At 47.8% G+C, this 15,116-nt stretch overlaps 1 protein-coding gene across 3 annotated transcripts in view; it reads left to right on the top strand.

Moving 5' to 3' along the window:
• FBXW4 (F-box and WD repeat domain containing 4) overlaps positions 1–15,116 on the top strand; it is a 93,099-nt gene that overhangs the window by 14,912 nt on the left and 63,071 nt on the right. For 2 of the 3 annotated variants that reach the window (XM_077823323.1, XM_077823325.1), the window contains 4 exons: positions 5,666–5,761; positions 7,369–7,554; positions 8,451–8,583; positions 11,441–11,535. In XM_077823323.1, the coding sequence (XP_077679449.1) occupies positions 5,666–5,761; positions 7,369–7,554; positions 8,451–8,583; positions 11,441–11,535 (510 nt within the window). Of the gene's footprint in view, positions 1–5,665; positions 5,762–7,368; positions 7,555–8,450; positions 8,584–11,440; positions 11,536–12,174; positions 13,504–15,116 lie in introns of those variants that run through there. The other variant, XM_077823324.1, reaches the window with a different exon arrangement.

Genomic DNA, 15,116 nt, shown 5'->3' with positions numbered 1-15,116 from the left:
AATCTTGTTTTAAAAAAATGTCTGTGATGGAGAATCCACCACGACCCTTGGTAAGTCGTTCCAGTTGTTAATTACCCTCAGTGTTGAAAACATTTGCACCTTACTTCTAGCTTGAATGTATCTAGCTTCAACCTCCAGGCATTAGATTGTGTTCTACTTTTCTCTGCTAGGTTGAAGAGCCCTCTCTCAAATTACTGTTCCCCATGTAGATACTTGTAGACCGTGATCATGTCACCCCTCAACCTTCTCTTTGTTAGGCTAAATAGATCCTTGAGCCTCTCACTATAGGACATGTTTTCCAATCCTTTAATCTTACTTGTGGCTTTTCTCTGAGCGCTCTCCAGTTTTTCAAGATCCTCTTGAAGTGTGGACACAGTATTCCAGCAGCAGTCTCCCCACTGCCACATACAGCGGCAAAATAACTCTCTTCTACTACTGAAGATTTTCCTGTTTATGCATCCAAGCGCATATTAGCCCCTTTGACCACAGCATTGCCCTGGGAACTGGTGGGCAGCTGATTATCCATCGTAGCCCCTAAGCTTTTTTTCAGAGACACTGCTTCTCAGGATAGAGTCCGCCATGCTGGAAGTATGACCTGTATTCTTTCTTCCTAGATGTATGACTTTACATTTGGTTATATTAAAATGTGTACTGTTTGCTTGTGCCCAGTTTACCAAGCAATCTAGGTTTCTCTTTATCAGTAACCGGTCCTCTTCATTATTAACCACTCCTTCAATCTTTGTCATCTACAAATTTTAGCAATAATGATTTTGTTTTCTTCCAGGCCACTGATAAAAGTGTTAAACGGTGTAGGGCCAAGAACCGATCCCTGCAAGACCCCACTAGAAACACAACTACTTGATGATGATTTCTTGTTTGCAAAATGGCAGAAGAAATTGAATATTGATAAATGTAAAATAATGCACATTGGAAAGCATAATCCCAACTATACATATAAGATGATGGGGTCTAAATTAGCTGTTACCACTCAAAAAAGAGATCTTGGAGTCATTGTGGATAGTTCTCTGAAAACATCCACTCAATGTGCAGCGACAGTCAAAAAAGCGAACAGAATGTTGGGCATCATTAAGAAAGGGATAGATACTAAGACAGAAAATATCATATTGCCTCTATAAATCCAGGATACATGCACATTTTGAATACTGTGTGCAGATGGGGTCACCCCATCTCGAAAAAGATATACTGCAATTGGAAAAGGTACAGAAAAGGGCAACAAAAATTATTAGGAGTATGGAACATCCTCCAGAGGAGGAGAGATTAATAAGACTGGGACTTTTCAGCTTGGAAAAGAGACCACTAAGGGGGGGATATGATTGAGGTCTATAAAATCATGACTGGTGAGGAGAAAGTAAAGAAGGAAGTGTTATTTACTCCTTCTCATAACACAAGAACTAGGGGCCACCAAATGAAATTAACAGGCAGCAGGTTTAAAACAAACAAAAGGAAGTATTTCTTCTCACAACATACAGTCAACCTGTGGAACTCCTTGCCAGAGGATGTTGTGAAGGCCAAGACTATAACAGGGCTCAAAAAAGAACTAGATAAATTCATGGAGGATAGGTCCATTAATGTGCCCATTCCATAGTGTTTGCTCGTGATGTCTCAGCTCCCCTGCCCTGTTTTTCATGGGAACTAAAAACAAATTACCCCCCTCCCCCCCCCGCCGAATTCACCTAAATAAATAACTGCCATATAACAGTGCTGTAACCTCTCTCATGTTTGGAGTGTCCTTGCACATGAATCCAGGTCTGGAATGCACAGAGCAGGGGAGAGAGCATTCCTACACCTCTGTTTCTCATGGCCTTGCACATACCTGGTTAAACAACTCCTTTTTTTCTGCAGGACAAAAGCTAGAAGAAGCTATGCAAAGTTTACGTGCTGCCTGTGCTGGTTTTCCCTGGAGAGGGTGAAGGGCAGGGCTAATTGGATCCCCCCCCCCCGCTTTCTCTCTAAGAGGCTGCAAAGTTTCTCCTTCTTCTCCTTATCAGTCCAGCAGACACTAAATTTAGATCCAAGGCACTCTGTTGATGATGGTAGTTAAAATAAATCCTCCTCCGTATTCTGGGCAAACGTCTTTCCTCCCTTCAGATGGCTTGCAGGTCTCACTCCACATGCTGCTCTTGGAAGCAAAACTTCTTGCCATCTTAGCTCATTTTGGTGGGATGGCTGTAACTGTTGAGAACTAGTGCTCATCTCTGAGTGTGGATTAGCCTAGGTAAATCATGCCTGGAGCTGGGAATAAAGCCCTGACTGTGACAGCATCATAGAAAGTAGAGATAGCAAAGACCTGTCAGGTCCCATCTGGCCTGAACTGCAGGAGACAGTGCAAGATCGTTCTTGAGAGAGTGTTTTCTCATGCTTTGAGAATACAGAATTGGACCCTTTCTCTCATCTCTGTGTGTGCTTCTTGGAGTAGAGAGAAGGGGGATATTTTCCCATCCAGTGTTTGGAGAAGACATTGGAAAAGGTTCCTGTGGCCGTTTGGCAGCTTGCGGATCTGTTGCAGAGTTGTCATGAGTGAGATGGGGACCGCTCAAATTAATTGCGGCTATTAAACTAAATATTAGCCAAACTTTGCCCTTCTTCAGGCTATGTCTACGCTTCAAATGCGACCTGGCACGGTTGCAGGGCTGCCGCTTATGTGTCGATGCTCACTACAGAGATAGGAGTGATTCTCCCATTGCTGTAGTTAATCCACCTCCCTGAAAGGTGGTAGCTAGGTCAATGGAAGACTTCTTCCATCAGCCTAGCACTGTCTCCACCGGGGGTTAGGTGGACATACCTCAGGCTCTCAGGCAGGTGGATTTTTCACATTTGTGAGAGATGTAGCTATGCTAATGTAAGTTTCCAGTATAGACCAGCCCTCAGTGCCAAGATGGCCGTTAGGAAGGACATGTAAGTAAGGGCAGGAGAGCAGAGGTGTAGACAGGGCGTAGTTGTGCAGGACCTGGAAGGTGTGGACAAGAAATCCACCCTTGCTGTGAAAGTTAAGGGGAAGTCAGTGAAAAGAGTCAAAAAGGGGAGTGACCACGTCTGAGCAGAGGGCACGGAAGATAACTCCTTTAGCAGGAGCAGTTTTGGCTAGAGTGGAAGCAGCTGAGGTGCCGGGAGGCTGGAGAAGAGTTGACCAAGTCATGGTCAAGGAGGAGATGTTGGCAATGTAAGAGTGGAAGGAGAGACCAGGCTAGAATGAGTGAGCAGCTGTGACCGTGGGGCCAAAGGAGGTCATCTAGGAATAGCGTTAGAGGGAACAGGGGAATCTGCTAATTATGGAACAGCAACTCACTGAGTCTATCAGAATATTGTTGGGGATAAGCTATGTATAGGGTTGCCAGTCATGGTTTGGGGCTCTGTTTAGTCACTAGTTCAAAAGTTTAGATTACCGTGTTTAATATCCTATCCTATAGGGAGCGTTAGCTGTGTTGGTCTCACCAAATTCCATTTTGAGTAATTCGGTTCCGCCTCCTGTAAAATTCTCACTGTAGTTTCTGTGGAACGCTGGATACTTCTTGTTCTAAACAGTTGCATAGCCTTGCTGGGCACTGTTGAATAGCTACTTTATTCCACCCCAGACACAGCCGCAGTTCAGCAGTGGATGCATGTGTTTATGTATTCCAGTGGGTGTTATGGATCAGGCTGCAGAATGGTTTCTTTCTTTTATGAGCTGGTTTTCACCTGCTTGTAACCGGATTCCTGTGCATGATGAAGCCATGGAATCTGCTGCAGAATGTAGGTTGTTTGCCTCGGAGTATGTGGGGTCATGATCGTAACTTTGATTGCAGTCTAAAAAGTATGTACATGAGAAGAGATTTTTTGATGATAGTTGGCTCTTAATCTAGTAGAAAAAGACATAACGAGATCTAATGGGTGTAAACTGAAGCTAGACAATGGAGGCCCGAAATAAGGTGCAATTTATAATAATTAATCATTAGAAGAACTTCTTCCTAGGAAGGTAGTGTGTTCTCCATCACTTGCAGTCTTTCAATCAAGCCCCTCTAAGAAATGCTCAGAAAGAACAGGAGGACTTGTGGCACCTTAGAGACTAACAAATTTATTTGAGCATAAGCTTTCGTGGGCTACAGCTCACTTCATCGGGTGCATGCAGTGGAAAATACAGTAGGATGATTTTATATACACAGAGAACATGAAACAGTGGGTGTTACCAGGCACAATGTAACAAGAGTGATCAGGTAAGGTGAGCTATTACCAGCAGGAGAGGATAAAAAACCTTTTGTAGTGATAATCAAGGTGGGCCATTTCCAGCAAGAACACGTGTGAGGAACAGTGGGGGGGAAAATAAACATGGGGAAATAGTTTTACGTTTTGTAATGACACATCCACTCCCAGTCTCTGTTCAAGCCTAATGTAATGGTATCCAGTTTGCAAATTAATTCCAATTCAGCAGTCTTTCGTTGGAGTCTGTTTTTGTAGTTGTTTTTGTTGTAATATTGCAACTTTTAGGTCTGTAATCGAGTGACCAGAGAGATTGAAGTGTTCTCCGACTGGTTTATGAATGTTATAATTCTTGACATCTGATTTGTGTCCATTTAGTCTTTTCCGCAGAGACTGTCCGGTTTGGCCAATGTACACAGCAGAGGGGCATTGCTGGCACATGGTGGCATATATCAAATGCTGTAGCTCAAACAGAAGTTGTGGGCTTTCTTCAGAGATTGCTGGATGGGGTTCTCTGGCCCATGATTTGCAGGAAGTCAGACTAGAGGATCATAATGATCCATTCTGGCCTTGTAATCCATGAACTTTTCAAAACACTCACTCTTTAGGCTGAACTCTTCTGTGCTTGAGCTCTGCCTGAAGAGCGAAATCTTCAGCAAGTGGGAGTGGAATCCCTTTGAGCCCCCTTCAACTGAGGAGTGAGTGGGGGAGAAATAATCTCTTCCCACTGTTAAAATAAAATTCTTGACATGTTTTTAAGATAAGGCTACAAACTGAAATGGCTGTAATGGGGAACTTGGCATGAATTTAGCCTTCAGTGTGGAGTGGGACCTTTGCTTAAGTTGGGGTTAAAAACTGGCTTTGATTTACTGAGGACAGGAGCTTTTGTAACTTCCAGATGGTAGAAAATTCCCAGCCTGCAGGTGCGCATTGGACGGTTGCTGCACCGAGGATGCATGCACAGCTAGTGAAGGGCTGGGTTATGCCTTCCACTGGATGAATGCCCCAGGACGTGCGGGGAGGAGGGTGGAAGGTCTTCCCAGCCTCACCCCATGTTCCTTGCCCAAGAGGCAGTCCTTGTGCCCCTACCAGCACTCCCCTTGGGCCTAGTCAGCGCTGCACATCGGTGTTTCTGGGTGGCGGAGGTGTGAGCAGGGCTATGTCGTGTCTGCCTTCCCTCCCCCCGCATCGTGACACTTGTCCTGGCGGGAACATTGGCTACACCTGAAACGTAAAGGCAGGCTTGTTCGCACTGCACTCTCCCCCTGCAGTGCCTCGCATGGCTCCAGACAGTACTACGGAGCCCGTGCTCCTCTCTGCCTTGCCCAGCGTGGTTCAGGTCCCGAGTTTGCAGCTAGTCCGGTGTGTGCTAGTTGGTTGCTTATGGAGCTGGAGCAAGAACGTGACCAGGGCTGGATCATGTGAGTACCAGTGCTCGGGGCTCACTGTGTTTGTCTTCCTTTCTCTGCAGAGCGGCTGGCATTCCAGTGAAGGAAAGGGTGAAGGTCTCTCAGAACTGGAGGCGTGGGCGCTGCCGGAGGGAAACGCTCCTGAAATGGAAACGCAAGCAAGTGGCTCCTTTTTCTTTTACCCTGTACCGTGGCAGCCAATAGGGGACACTGGGTTTGCCTCTGTACTTTGATTTCAGACTGTTCCAGGCCACCCCTACCCCTCCGGTCTTTAGGGTCTTACCAGTGACACAGACAAGGCTGCTTTGTCTTTTGACGTAGCTGATGAAACTGCAGTGGGATAACTGGAGGTGCTGCCTAGCCCACTGGACACCAAACCCGAGAACCCAGTCTCACCTGTCAATAAGGAGCCTATGGTGCTTCTCTCAACAATAGGGGTTGGGTCATATTCCAGCCCTGGTAAATGCATTCTGCTTCCCCATGCAGTTCTAGTTGGATACAGTGTTCTTCATTTCGGATCCTAAACTGTTGAGTGATTTGTCTTCAGAGCCTGTCTGCATCTTGTCTCATACCACTGCCGAGCTCCTAATCTGTGCTCTGACAATAGAAGGTGCTTCGCTGCTCCCTTGCTGCACCTTAAGCCTGGACTAATCCCTTGAGCTAATACAGTCCATGAGCTTCTCTCCTTCACATCCCTCCTCAAGATTCACTTCTTTTGTTCATTGCCTTCCATTGTTGGGCCCCCACCTGGCCTTTGGTCTGGACGCAGTCCACAAATCTTAAAATATTAACTTAGTTCCTTCCCGGGAGAATGAGATGTGTGCATAGCAGTAAGGCGAGGTGATTGCAATTAACAACTCATTGTGGGCGCTGCGTCCAAAGCTGTGCTGTGTGCTTTGCAAAATATCTAGGAAGACGAGGTCCCTTGCTTGAGAACCAGGCCTCCTGTAAGTGTAGCCATCACATCAGCCAGGCTGAGGACAAGTGAGAAGGGCCATACCAAATTCATGGACCATTTTGATTAATTTCATGGCCGTGGGTTTTCAAACTAGTCAATTTCACGATTTCAGATGTTTACATCTGAAATTTCAGGCTGTTTTAACCCTGGGTGTCCCGACCCCAAATGGGATCATGAGAAGGGGTGTCACAAAGTTGTTCTGGGGGGGCCGGGGTCACAGGATTGCCACCCTCATTTCTGTGCTGCCTTCAGAGCTGAGCTCTGACAGTTCATTAGCTAATTTAATAAAGCCACCATCCAAACTACTTTGTCTTCCCGATTGTTCTCTTATCCTGAATTAAAACTTGTTGCTTTTTCTTATAAAAAAAGTTATAGAAAAAGATAGAGATTTAGTTAAATTGCACCAGAGAGAGAACCACTGAGACAGGCTAGAGGAGTCTATGGGGAAGCTGGATGTTCACTTGGACTAGACGGTTGCATGGGTGTGGAGGAAGGAAGAGGAACTCAAAGGCCATCTCAGAACAAAAGCTACCACTGCAAAGATGCCATGGCTGCAGGGAGTCCTAAGTATTTTGTATCTAAGCCTCTAGATTCCTTAGCCAGCCCCTCTTCCAAAGACTCCACTCTTGGCCTCTTCCTCAGGTCTGGAATCTTTGTCAGAAAGAAGCCAGTGATGTGCTCTGGCATGTTTTGAGAAGTGTACTTGTTTCCTGGCTGTGATGCTATAATCGGGTCTGTCTGCCTGGGAGTATGTCCCGGGGTGGCCAGCAGCTGTCTGATTTGTCTCCCTTGTCATTGTCTCTGCAGCCTGATGCCCTGGATGCATTTAGATGGCGAGTATCTCTACCTGTCCCAGGCAGAAGACATCCGGGCCTATCGGTTTCGTCCAGACAGTGCTGGCCTACAACGCCATCCTCAAGCCATCTTCTCCGGCCACCAGGAAGATGTGTGTCGATTCGTTCTTGCCAGCTCCCACATCGTCAGTGGAGGAGGGTAAGCTCAGTGCTGTGGAGGGGAGAAGCTTTGGTTGTGGGGCCAGGGCTCTTCAGCTGCACTGGAAAAGGAATTAATTTTCTAAGCGCACTGGATGCAGAAAAGTGTGTTTGTCATCCAGTGCTCCATGTTCCACCATATGTAACTTACTTGCACTGCTCCTTTCCTGCCCGTTTGATTTGCTTCTTCCCAAAAGAGACCTCTCCAGAGGTAGGAGATGAGCACAGTCTCATGCTAATGACCCGTTCAAGCCTTGATCTCCTTTCGGATGCTGCCGATCAGGGGGCTAAGCAGTGCTGATTTTGCCAGGGATTTTAATATATATTTTTTCCTTTGCAATAATGGTCACTGTAAGGACAATGCATCTCGACCGTCGAGGGGCATGGTATTCAGAACTGGGCATTCACTAGCTACAGTTGTGCACACAAACAACTTGCATCTACCTGGTCTTTAGCAAATGAAAAGATCTAGTTTATAAGATGCTCATCTTTTGGTACCTAAGTGTGGTAGTAGAAAGCACGTGTAGTCGTGGTAAATGCCTGTATAAGTGAAGTGTGCACACAGTCCTGGGACTCTCCCTTATGAAATGTAACCTGAAAGCAAGTTGCAGAGGTTGAAAAACACATAGACATGTTCCAGTTTCTGTAATTTTATTGACATAACAGAGTAGCAAATTCTTTGTCGAGTTAATACCATTCATTCAGTCTCTGGGTCAAATCTTGCTCCTGTGCTTCTGGCTGCCCTGGCATGAGTGGGAGGGGGGTGTGTCTGTGTGTGTGTGTGTGTGTAACGAATCATCCATTCCCCTGGGATTGCAGGTGTTCTAGTCCTCATGTGGTGATGCTTTACCTGCCTTGCAAAGATGATGACTTCCCGCTCGGGGTTTTATTTTACAGCGATGGAAATATCGTCCTCTCTAAAGTCCACAGCTCCTTCAGCATAAAGTTCTCTGCACACGAACAGGAGGTGAACTGTGTGGATTGTCAAGGGGGCATCATTGTGAGCGGCTCCCGGGACAGAACAGCAAAGGTGAGCAAGAGTCATGTCCATCACTGCACGTGCTGTAGCAGAGAGGTGAGCTCTGCGCGTGTTTAAAGGCGGGTTGAATGGAACCTTGAGCCCTGCACTTGCCTCTCTGTGTTGGGAGCACAATGAACCTTGCTTAGGTTTCTGGAGAGCCACTTGCGATGTCAGCCCACCAGGAAAGGGATACAGCTGGAGCTGGAGAAACTAGCCACTGGCTTGAAAGGTGAGATGGGATAGAAACAGAGGGTCAGACCAGATGGACTTATCGGGGGGGGTTTAGGCTTGGCCTTATAATGCTGTTGTAGCATGTATTTCCCTTTGTGTTAGTCTCTCTCAAATTTCATCCCAAGAGTCTGGGACGGTCTCTCTTTTGTGGGCTCTAATTTACGGCGTTATTCCAAGCTATAAAAAGCTGTTTCCTAGGATATGTTTTTTGTAAAAAGACATGAAGTGTGCAAGGGACAGCCAGGAAAGTGACTGTAAAAATGACTTTGCAGACCCCATTTTTTTTGTCTTTCAGTGAAGCCATTTAGATAGCATGTGCTATGCCTAGGCTCCTTGAGGCCGGGTCTTGTTATTTGCTTAGCACTCTGCCCTGATCGTGCAGTGCTGTGTTGATGGATGGAGCCAGAGAAGAATTCCCCAGAGTGGTGGTCAGCTGAGTTTTAAATGTCTCAAGTGATGGTGCTTCCGGCACTTCCCTTGGGAAACTGTTCCATGGTTTTAAAAGATCTCGCTCTCTAGACGTTTCTCCTGATGTGTAGGTGATCATACGAGCAGGATATATAAAGATTATTCAACAAAAAGAACAGGAGAACTTGTGGCACCTTAGAGACTAACAAATTTATTTGAGCACAAGCTTTCGTGAGCTACAGCTCACTTCATCGGATGCTGTATTTTCCACTGAATGCATCCGATGAAGTGAGCTGTAGCTCACGAAAGCTTATGCTCAAATAAATTTGTTAGTCTCTAAGGTGCCACAAGTCCTCCTGTTCTTTTTGCGAATACAGACTGACACAGCTGCTACTCTGAAACCAAAGATTATTCAGTTCTTCTTTTTTATGATTGGGCATTTGCCCCCATCACTATCTTGTGCATCTGGTCTGGATCTAAGGCACTTATGCAACCTCCATTACCTTAGTATGTGAGCATCTCCTAACACCCCTGCAGGATAGGGCAGTGCTGTTATCCCCATTTTACAGACTAGGAACTGAGGCTGTGAGAGACCAGGTGACTTTTTCAAGGTCACACAGGAAGCCTGTGTTAGAACACGGAATTGAACTTGGGTCTCTCGAGTCCCAGGCTAGCGCCCTGACCATTGGACCATCCTGTCCTGCTTGGCTTGGCGTGGCTGGCCACTCTGGATAGTTCTAACCCAGTGTTACCCTATGTTCCAAAGCTATGTTTTTGTCAAACACAATTTCTGGGCACAGTTTGCCTTGGCTCGAATGAGTGTGAAGCTGGCTTGGCACCAAACTGTGCTCAAGTAGGATCCCAGGGCCTGTGTTTTGGGGCAGCACAGTCTCACAGCTCCCAGGGGCAGGAGCAGACAGACCTCTTATGACCTTGGGAAGAAACTCGTGAAGGTCAAAGGGAACTTAACTTTTTGTATTTTGCTCAGTTCTGCAGCAGGAATGAGCTTGCCCGCCTGACCCTCCCATGTGGCCATAAGGGACAGAGTCACTTTGATTTTTAGAGTGATTTTTCTCATGCGCGTTATAATTTCTGGTGGCTGGAAGGGAATCCGCAGCAGTACTTTAAGGGAGCTCTAAGTGCAGTGGATGCTATTGAGGGCTCTCCGAGTGTTGATTAGAGCTAAGCTCCGAGTAGCTGCTAATGTACATTCCTCACTGATAGGCACCAGATAGCATGCTCTGAACAATATTTTTAACCTGTAGGAGATAGGGACGCCTTAAAAGAGTTAAGCTTTTCTGCTCCTTTTGCTGACACTAGGTGCTAAATTCCCTGCTGACGGGAATAGCCTGCAATTCTGGGCATTATCAACAAACAAACAAACACGGCACCCCCAGCTTTGAAGTCTTTAAGTGAAACGTTGGGCATGGGGAGAAAAAGGGAGCTATGGACTAGAGTCTGGAGATCCATCCAAGCTGAGGAGGGGGATGGGGCTTAGGGATCAGGGTGGGCTCTGGCAGAACCCCACACTTTGCTCCAACTGGTTCATCTGTAGGGAAGGCAAGGGGTGCGGTGGTCTGAAAGCCCGATGGCAAGGGTGAGTCAGTGTAAGGGGAGCGTGTGTTGGTAGTACTGGGGGAGGGGATGGGATTCTTCCAGGCTGCTGGAGGTCAAGGGCCTTGCCCTCTCTGCATGTCTATTGTTTGAAGATACCTAGGGGGTGGCCTTAAAAAGCCGGGCGTACGGAGATGGGTCTATCCAGGAGCACAAGTGAAACAAGCTTGCAGTTAATTTCCAAGCTAGTACAAATGGAAATCCTCAGTTATGTTTCAGAAGCAGGGGATGCGCCCACCCCACCGCTCCCCAGGAAAACAAAGGGGTATTTGAACATACCCTGATCTGGTTGCTCTGGAAGCTCTGCACTGCACGCTCTGTAGTAACAGGTCCCTGCCCTGAGGAGCTTGCAGCCTAACTTCGGCTGTTCCGTGGAGTGGAGCTGATGCTCGGCTGCACTGGGGCTGTGAGAGGATCAGAGTCTGGCAATAAAGTCGTCTGGGGACACAGTTTAGGCCTGTGCTTTTCCTGCTGGTGCAATTGTATTATTGAGAGTTCATTCAGAATGATCGGGGGGGGGGGGAGGGGGTCTCTTCACACACAGGCTTGGACACCTGAACCCTTCCCTGCTTGCTTCTGGGTGCCCTGACGTAGCACCTCTCTGTCTCTCTAGGTTTGGTCCCTGTCCTCTGGCAGAGCTGGGCATTGTTTACACACGGTGCAGACTGAGGACCGGGTCTGGTCCATCGCCATTAGTCCATTATTAAGGTAATCAAGACCTTTATTAGTCATTTGAACAGGTTCTGCTTAACTTCTCTCCCCTCCACCCCTCCCCCCCGACTCCCCATCCCCTGGTACTCTGGATTTGCAAATATATCCAAGATAGTGGTGCGGTTGTCTAGGAACTTGATGGGGTGGAGGCAGATGGGGAGGGAGTAGGCCGAGTTCGAATCACTGTAGCCCTCCACGGGGGCAGAAGTCTTAGGGGAGTGTGCTCAGGTCACCTCCCACCAGAGCCATGTGGTCCCAGTCTTGAAAGTGACCGTGTAGAAATGGCCTCTTTGTGTTCCATCCCCATCTGCTCCCTTTGTTCACTTGCTGAGTGACGGCTGCTCAGCTTTACACGCAGGGCTTGCGTTTTCCTCCTCTCAGCCCAGCTGGAACTGTGTAGAAACAAGACAGATCCTATTTTGTGTCCTGCACTGCTGAGGCTGCCTGCTCAGCTCTGACTCCAGCCTCTTGTCTGCTGATGAGCGAAGCAGAAAGGGGTCCTCCTGACTCCTGAGGTCAGGCTGGGCCTGTGGGGCCAGTGGTTAGGGTGGGCTCAGTTGGCTTGGGAATGGAGCAAATTGGAGAGGGAAGGTCGTTAATGGAAAGGAAATGGAATGCGAAGATGCTGTTTTCCAGCTACTCTTCTGAACTTAACCCCGCTCCTGAGCATGCAGTTGAGGACTTAGGATTGTCACTGTTCAGCAGAGGATGTCAAGGTGTTGTGTACAGCAACGAGTGTAGAAGCTGCAGCCTCTTCCAATCTACTGATCAAAGACTCTGCGCCTCCCATTTCAGAGAAGGTGAAATGATGATAGACTCAGAGAAACTGAACCTGTGTCCCATGAATCTTCATACTGGACTGGCAGTGAACTGCCACGTGTATGTGCTGTTGAGTTGGCCTTGATGTCGTCCCTCCTGCAGGAAACCTGCCTCCTTTTCTGGCCCCAGGAGGGACCGGATAGAGCTGCTAATAATGCCCGGATGGTGTCTATAGACCTAAATCATCTCAAATTACTCTGCAGACTATGGACCATGTTGTGCACTGAGCTCTATCCCATGTGTTCCCAGCGTCCCCATCGCAATGGACACTGCACCCTACGATGCTCCGTTGGGCTCTGCCATCCCTGAGTTTCAATGGGATGAATTTTAAGCCAGCCCAATGCCAGGAATTTCCCATGAGAACTTGTCCTCATTAGGTTTCCAAGCCAGTTTTGCAGCTCCCCATCCATTTTACACGTGGTGTGTCTTGCGGGGTGACGGAGCTGAACCTCCAGCCCAAGTGAGCTTCGCCTGTGCCTAGTTCCATGACGCTTTGAGTGCGTGTGTGTGCAGGCCGCTCTCTGAGCCATCCACTGTCGTATCAGTGGTGACCAAGGTCCCCGTGTTGGCCTCCAGTCTCTTGGCTGGGGCCTGGGTGGGTTTTCCCTTCAGCCGGCATCTGTTGGTCCTTCTGCCGTGGCTGGGAAGAGCTCTGCAGCGTGCTAAGTGATGACCTGTGGAGCTGGCCTCTAGTCAGGACACTGTCTCCTCTCTCCGGTGTGCACACACTCGTGCACACTCTCTGTCACAATATTTACCTAGCGTCGTTCTCCCCCCGCTGGGTGACAAATGGGCGGCTGCAGAGCAGCTACCCCGCAAAGGAGTGGGCTCGGATCACTCGCTCGTTTCATGAGACCGCGAATCCCGCCCACCTCCCCTCTCGCTGCCCCTCCATTTTTTTTTTTTTTTTTAAGAATTAGAGCCGATTAGCCACGTCATTAATTCTTCAATTTGACGGCTGATATAGCAGGGCCCGAAACACACTGCTGACCCCGCATAATGGAAACCCCGCTCCTTAACACATTGACGATGGGAGAAGTTAATTAAAATTCCACAGAGTGAAGGTGTCGGCTAACCTATAAACCTGTCGCTTTTAAGAACAAATCGCTGCCATCCTAGAAGAGAGGGGATCAGAGCAGGGGCAGGCAGGAGGGTACGGGAGTGGGGGAGCAGGAGCAGGGGGCAAGGGGCAGGGGAGATGGATTTTCACTAATAAACTTATTGTTTGCTGTTTAACGAGCATGTATCCAAAATCGTCTCTGATCTCTAGCCAGGCCAGCTGTTTGGGGGGCTTGTTGTCCCTGCCTGAGCCGTTGGGATCCTGCACTTCCCTGCTTTACATGCCCAGCACACCTGGTCTAAAGAGTGTGCATTGTTGGGCTGAAGAGGGTAGGGAGAACTCAGGATAGAACTTGGGTAGTGCCGTTCATCAGCCAGAGGAGTCGTTGGTTTAAGCATAATATCACTGGCACCTTCCACTTCATCCCAGATTCTGCACATTCTTTGCCTAATTCTCCCCTCTCCCAGGCTGAGTGAAATCAGGAGCTCCTCCACAGAAGTCAGCAGCTACCCCGGTGTTCAACCGATGCAAGATCAGAATCTGGCCCTCTGTGTCGGGCAGCAGGCACTGAAGTGCAGCCAGGCCTCTCTCTGTGGTGGAACACAGAAGCTTTTTAACCACGTGAAGCAAGCGTGCACAACAGCTAGGACAGGAAGCGAAGAATGCCACCAAATCAACTTGAAACTGCAAGGGCATTCAGACAGAATCCAATTTCTTAAATTGGAAGTTGGCCAGGACACATGAGTTAAAACCCCAACCGTTTGGAAAAGCACCATGGATTCTTTAATAACCACCATCAGTCAGCACTTCAGTTTCCCATCTTGCTTTTCTGTATCCTAGTTCTTTTGGTCTCCTTCCTCTGAAGCATCAAAGATGGATGGTCACAGCTGGCGATGGGCTGCTGGACAGGGTGGCCCCGAGCGTTCTCTTGTCCATGTGCTTTCCTGGCTGGTTGTTACTCACATGCTCAGGGTCTAGCTGATCACCCTATGTGGGATCAGGAAGGAATTTCCCCCTGGTCGGATTGTCAGTGACCTTAAGGGTTTTTCACCTTCTTCTGCAGCATGGGGTGAGGGTCAATTGCTGGGATTATCTGTATATAGCTCACGTAATCATTTCCCCGCCATTGCAATTTGTAAGTGCACCCACTCTTTTTTTGTATTTAAAAAATAAAAATCTAAACTTTGGGCCCTGTCTACTCGACAGTGCAGCCCACTTGAAATAAGGAAAGCTTGAGTTACGAGGTGGGTGCGCAGTGTATAAAAGTTTCAGAGTAACAGCCGTGTTAGTCTGTATTCGCAAAAAGAAAGGGAATACTTGTGGCACCTTAGAGACCAACCAATTTATTTGGTCAGCGGCGACCCTAGATTGGGAACCACTGAGGACAGACCCAAGCTAACAGTATGCATCTGATGACGTGAGCTGTAGCTCACGAAAGCTTATGCTCAATTAAATTGGTTAGTCTCTAAGGTGCCACAAGTCCTCCTTTTCTTTTAGTGTATAAAAGTGTTTCTTTACGTCTAAGTTCTCTGCAGCAATGAGTTTTCTTTGCTCCCTAGGAGAACTGCACGTGGTCTGATAAAGGGCATTCAGGGGTTCTACGTCCTCTCCTGAGATGCTAGTTTGGAACCTCCTAGAAACATAAATCGAGATCCCTCCCTGTACGGTAGCTTCAGGGTGTGCTTTCCATAGTGGTGCT

This window comes from Eretmochelys imbricata, chromosome 7 (assembly GCF_965152235.1).
Source record: "Eretmochelys imbricata isolate rEreImb1 chromosome 7, rEreImb1.hap1, whole genome shotgun sequence".
In the NCBI taxonomy this organism is placed as follows: Eukaryota; Metazoa; Chordata; order Testudines; family Cheloniidae; genus Eretmochelys; species Eretmochelys imbricata.
The sequence above is the reverse complement of the archived record's forward strand: the minus strand, read 5'-3'. Positions and strand labels throughout refer to the sequence as shown.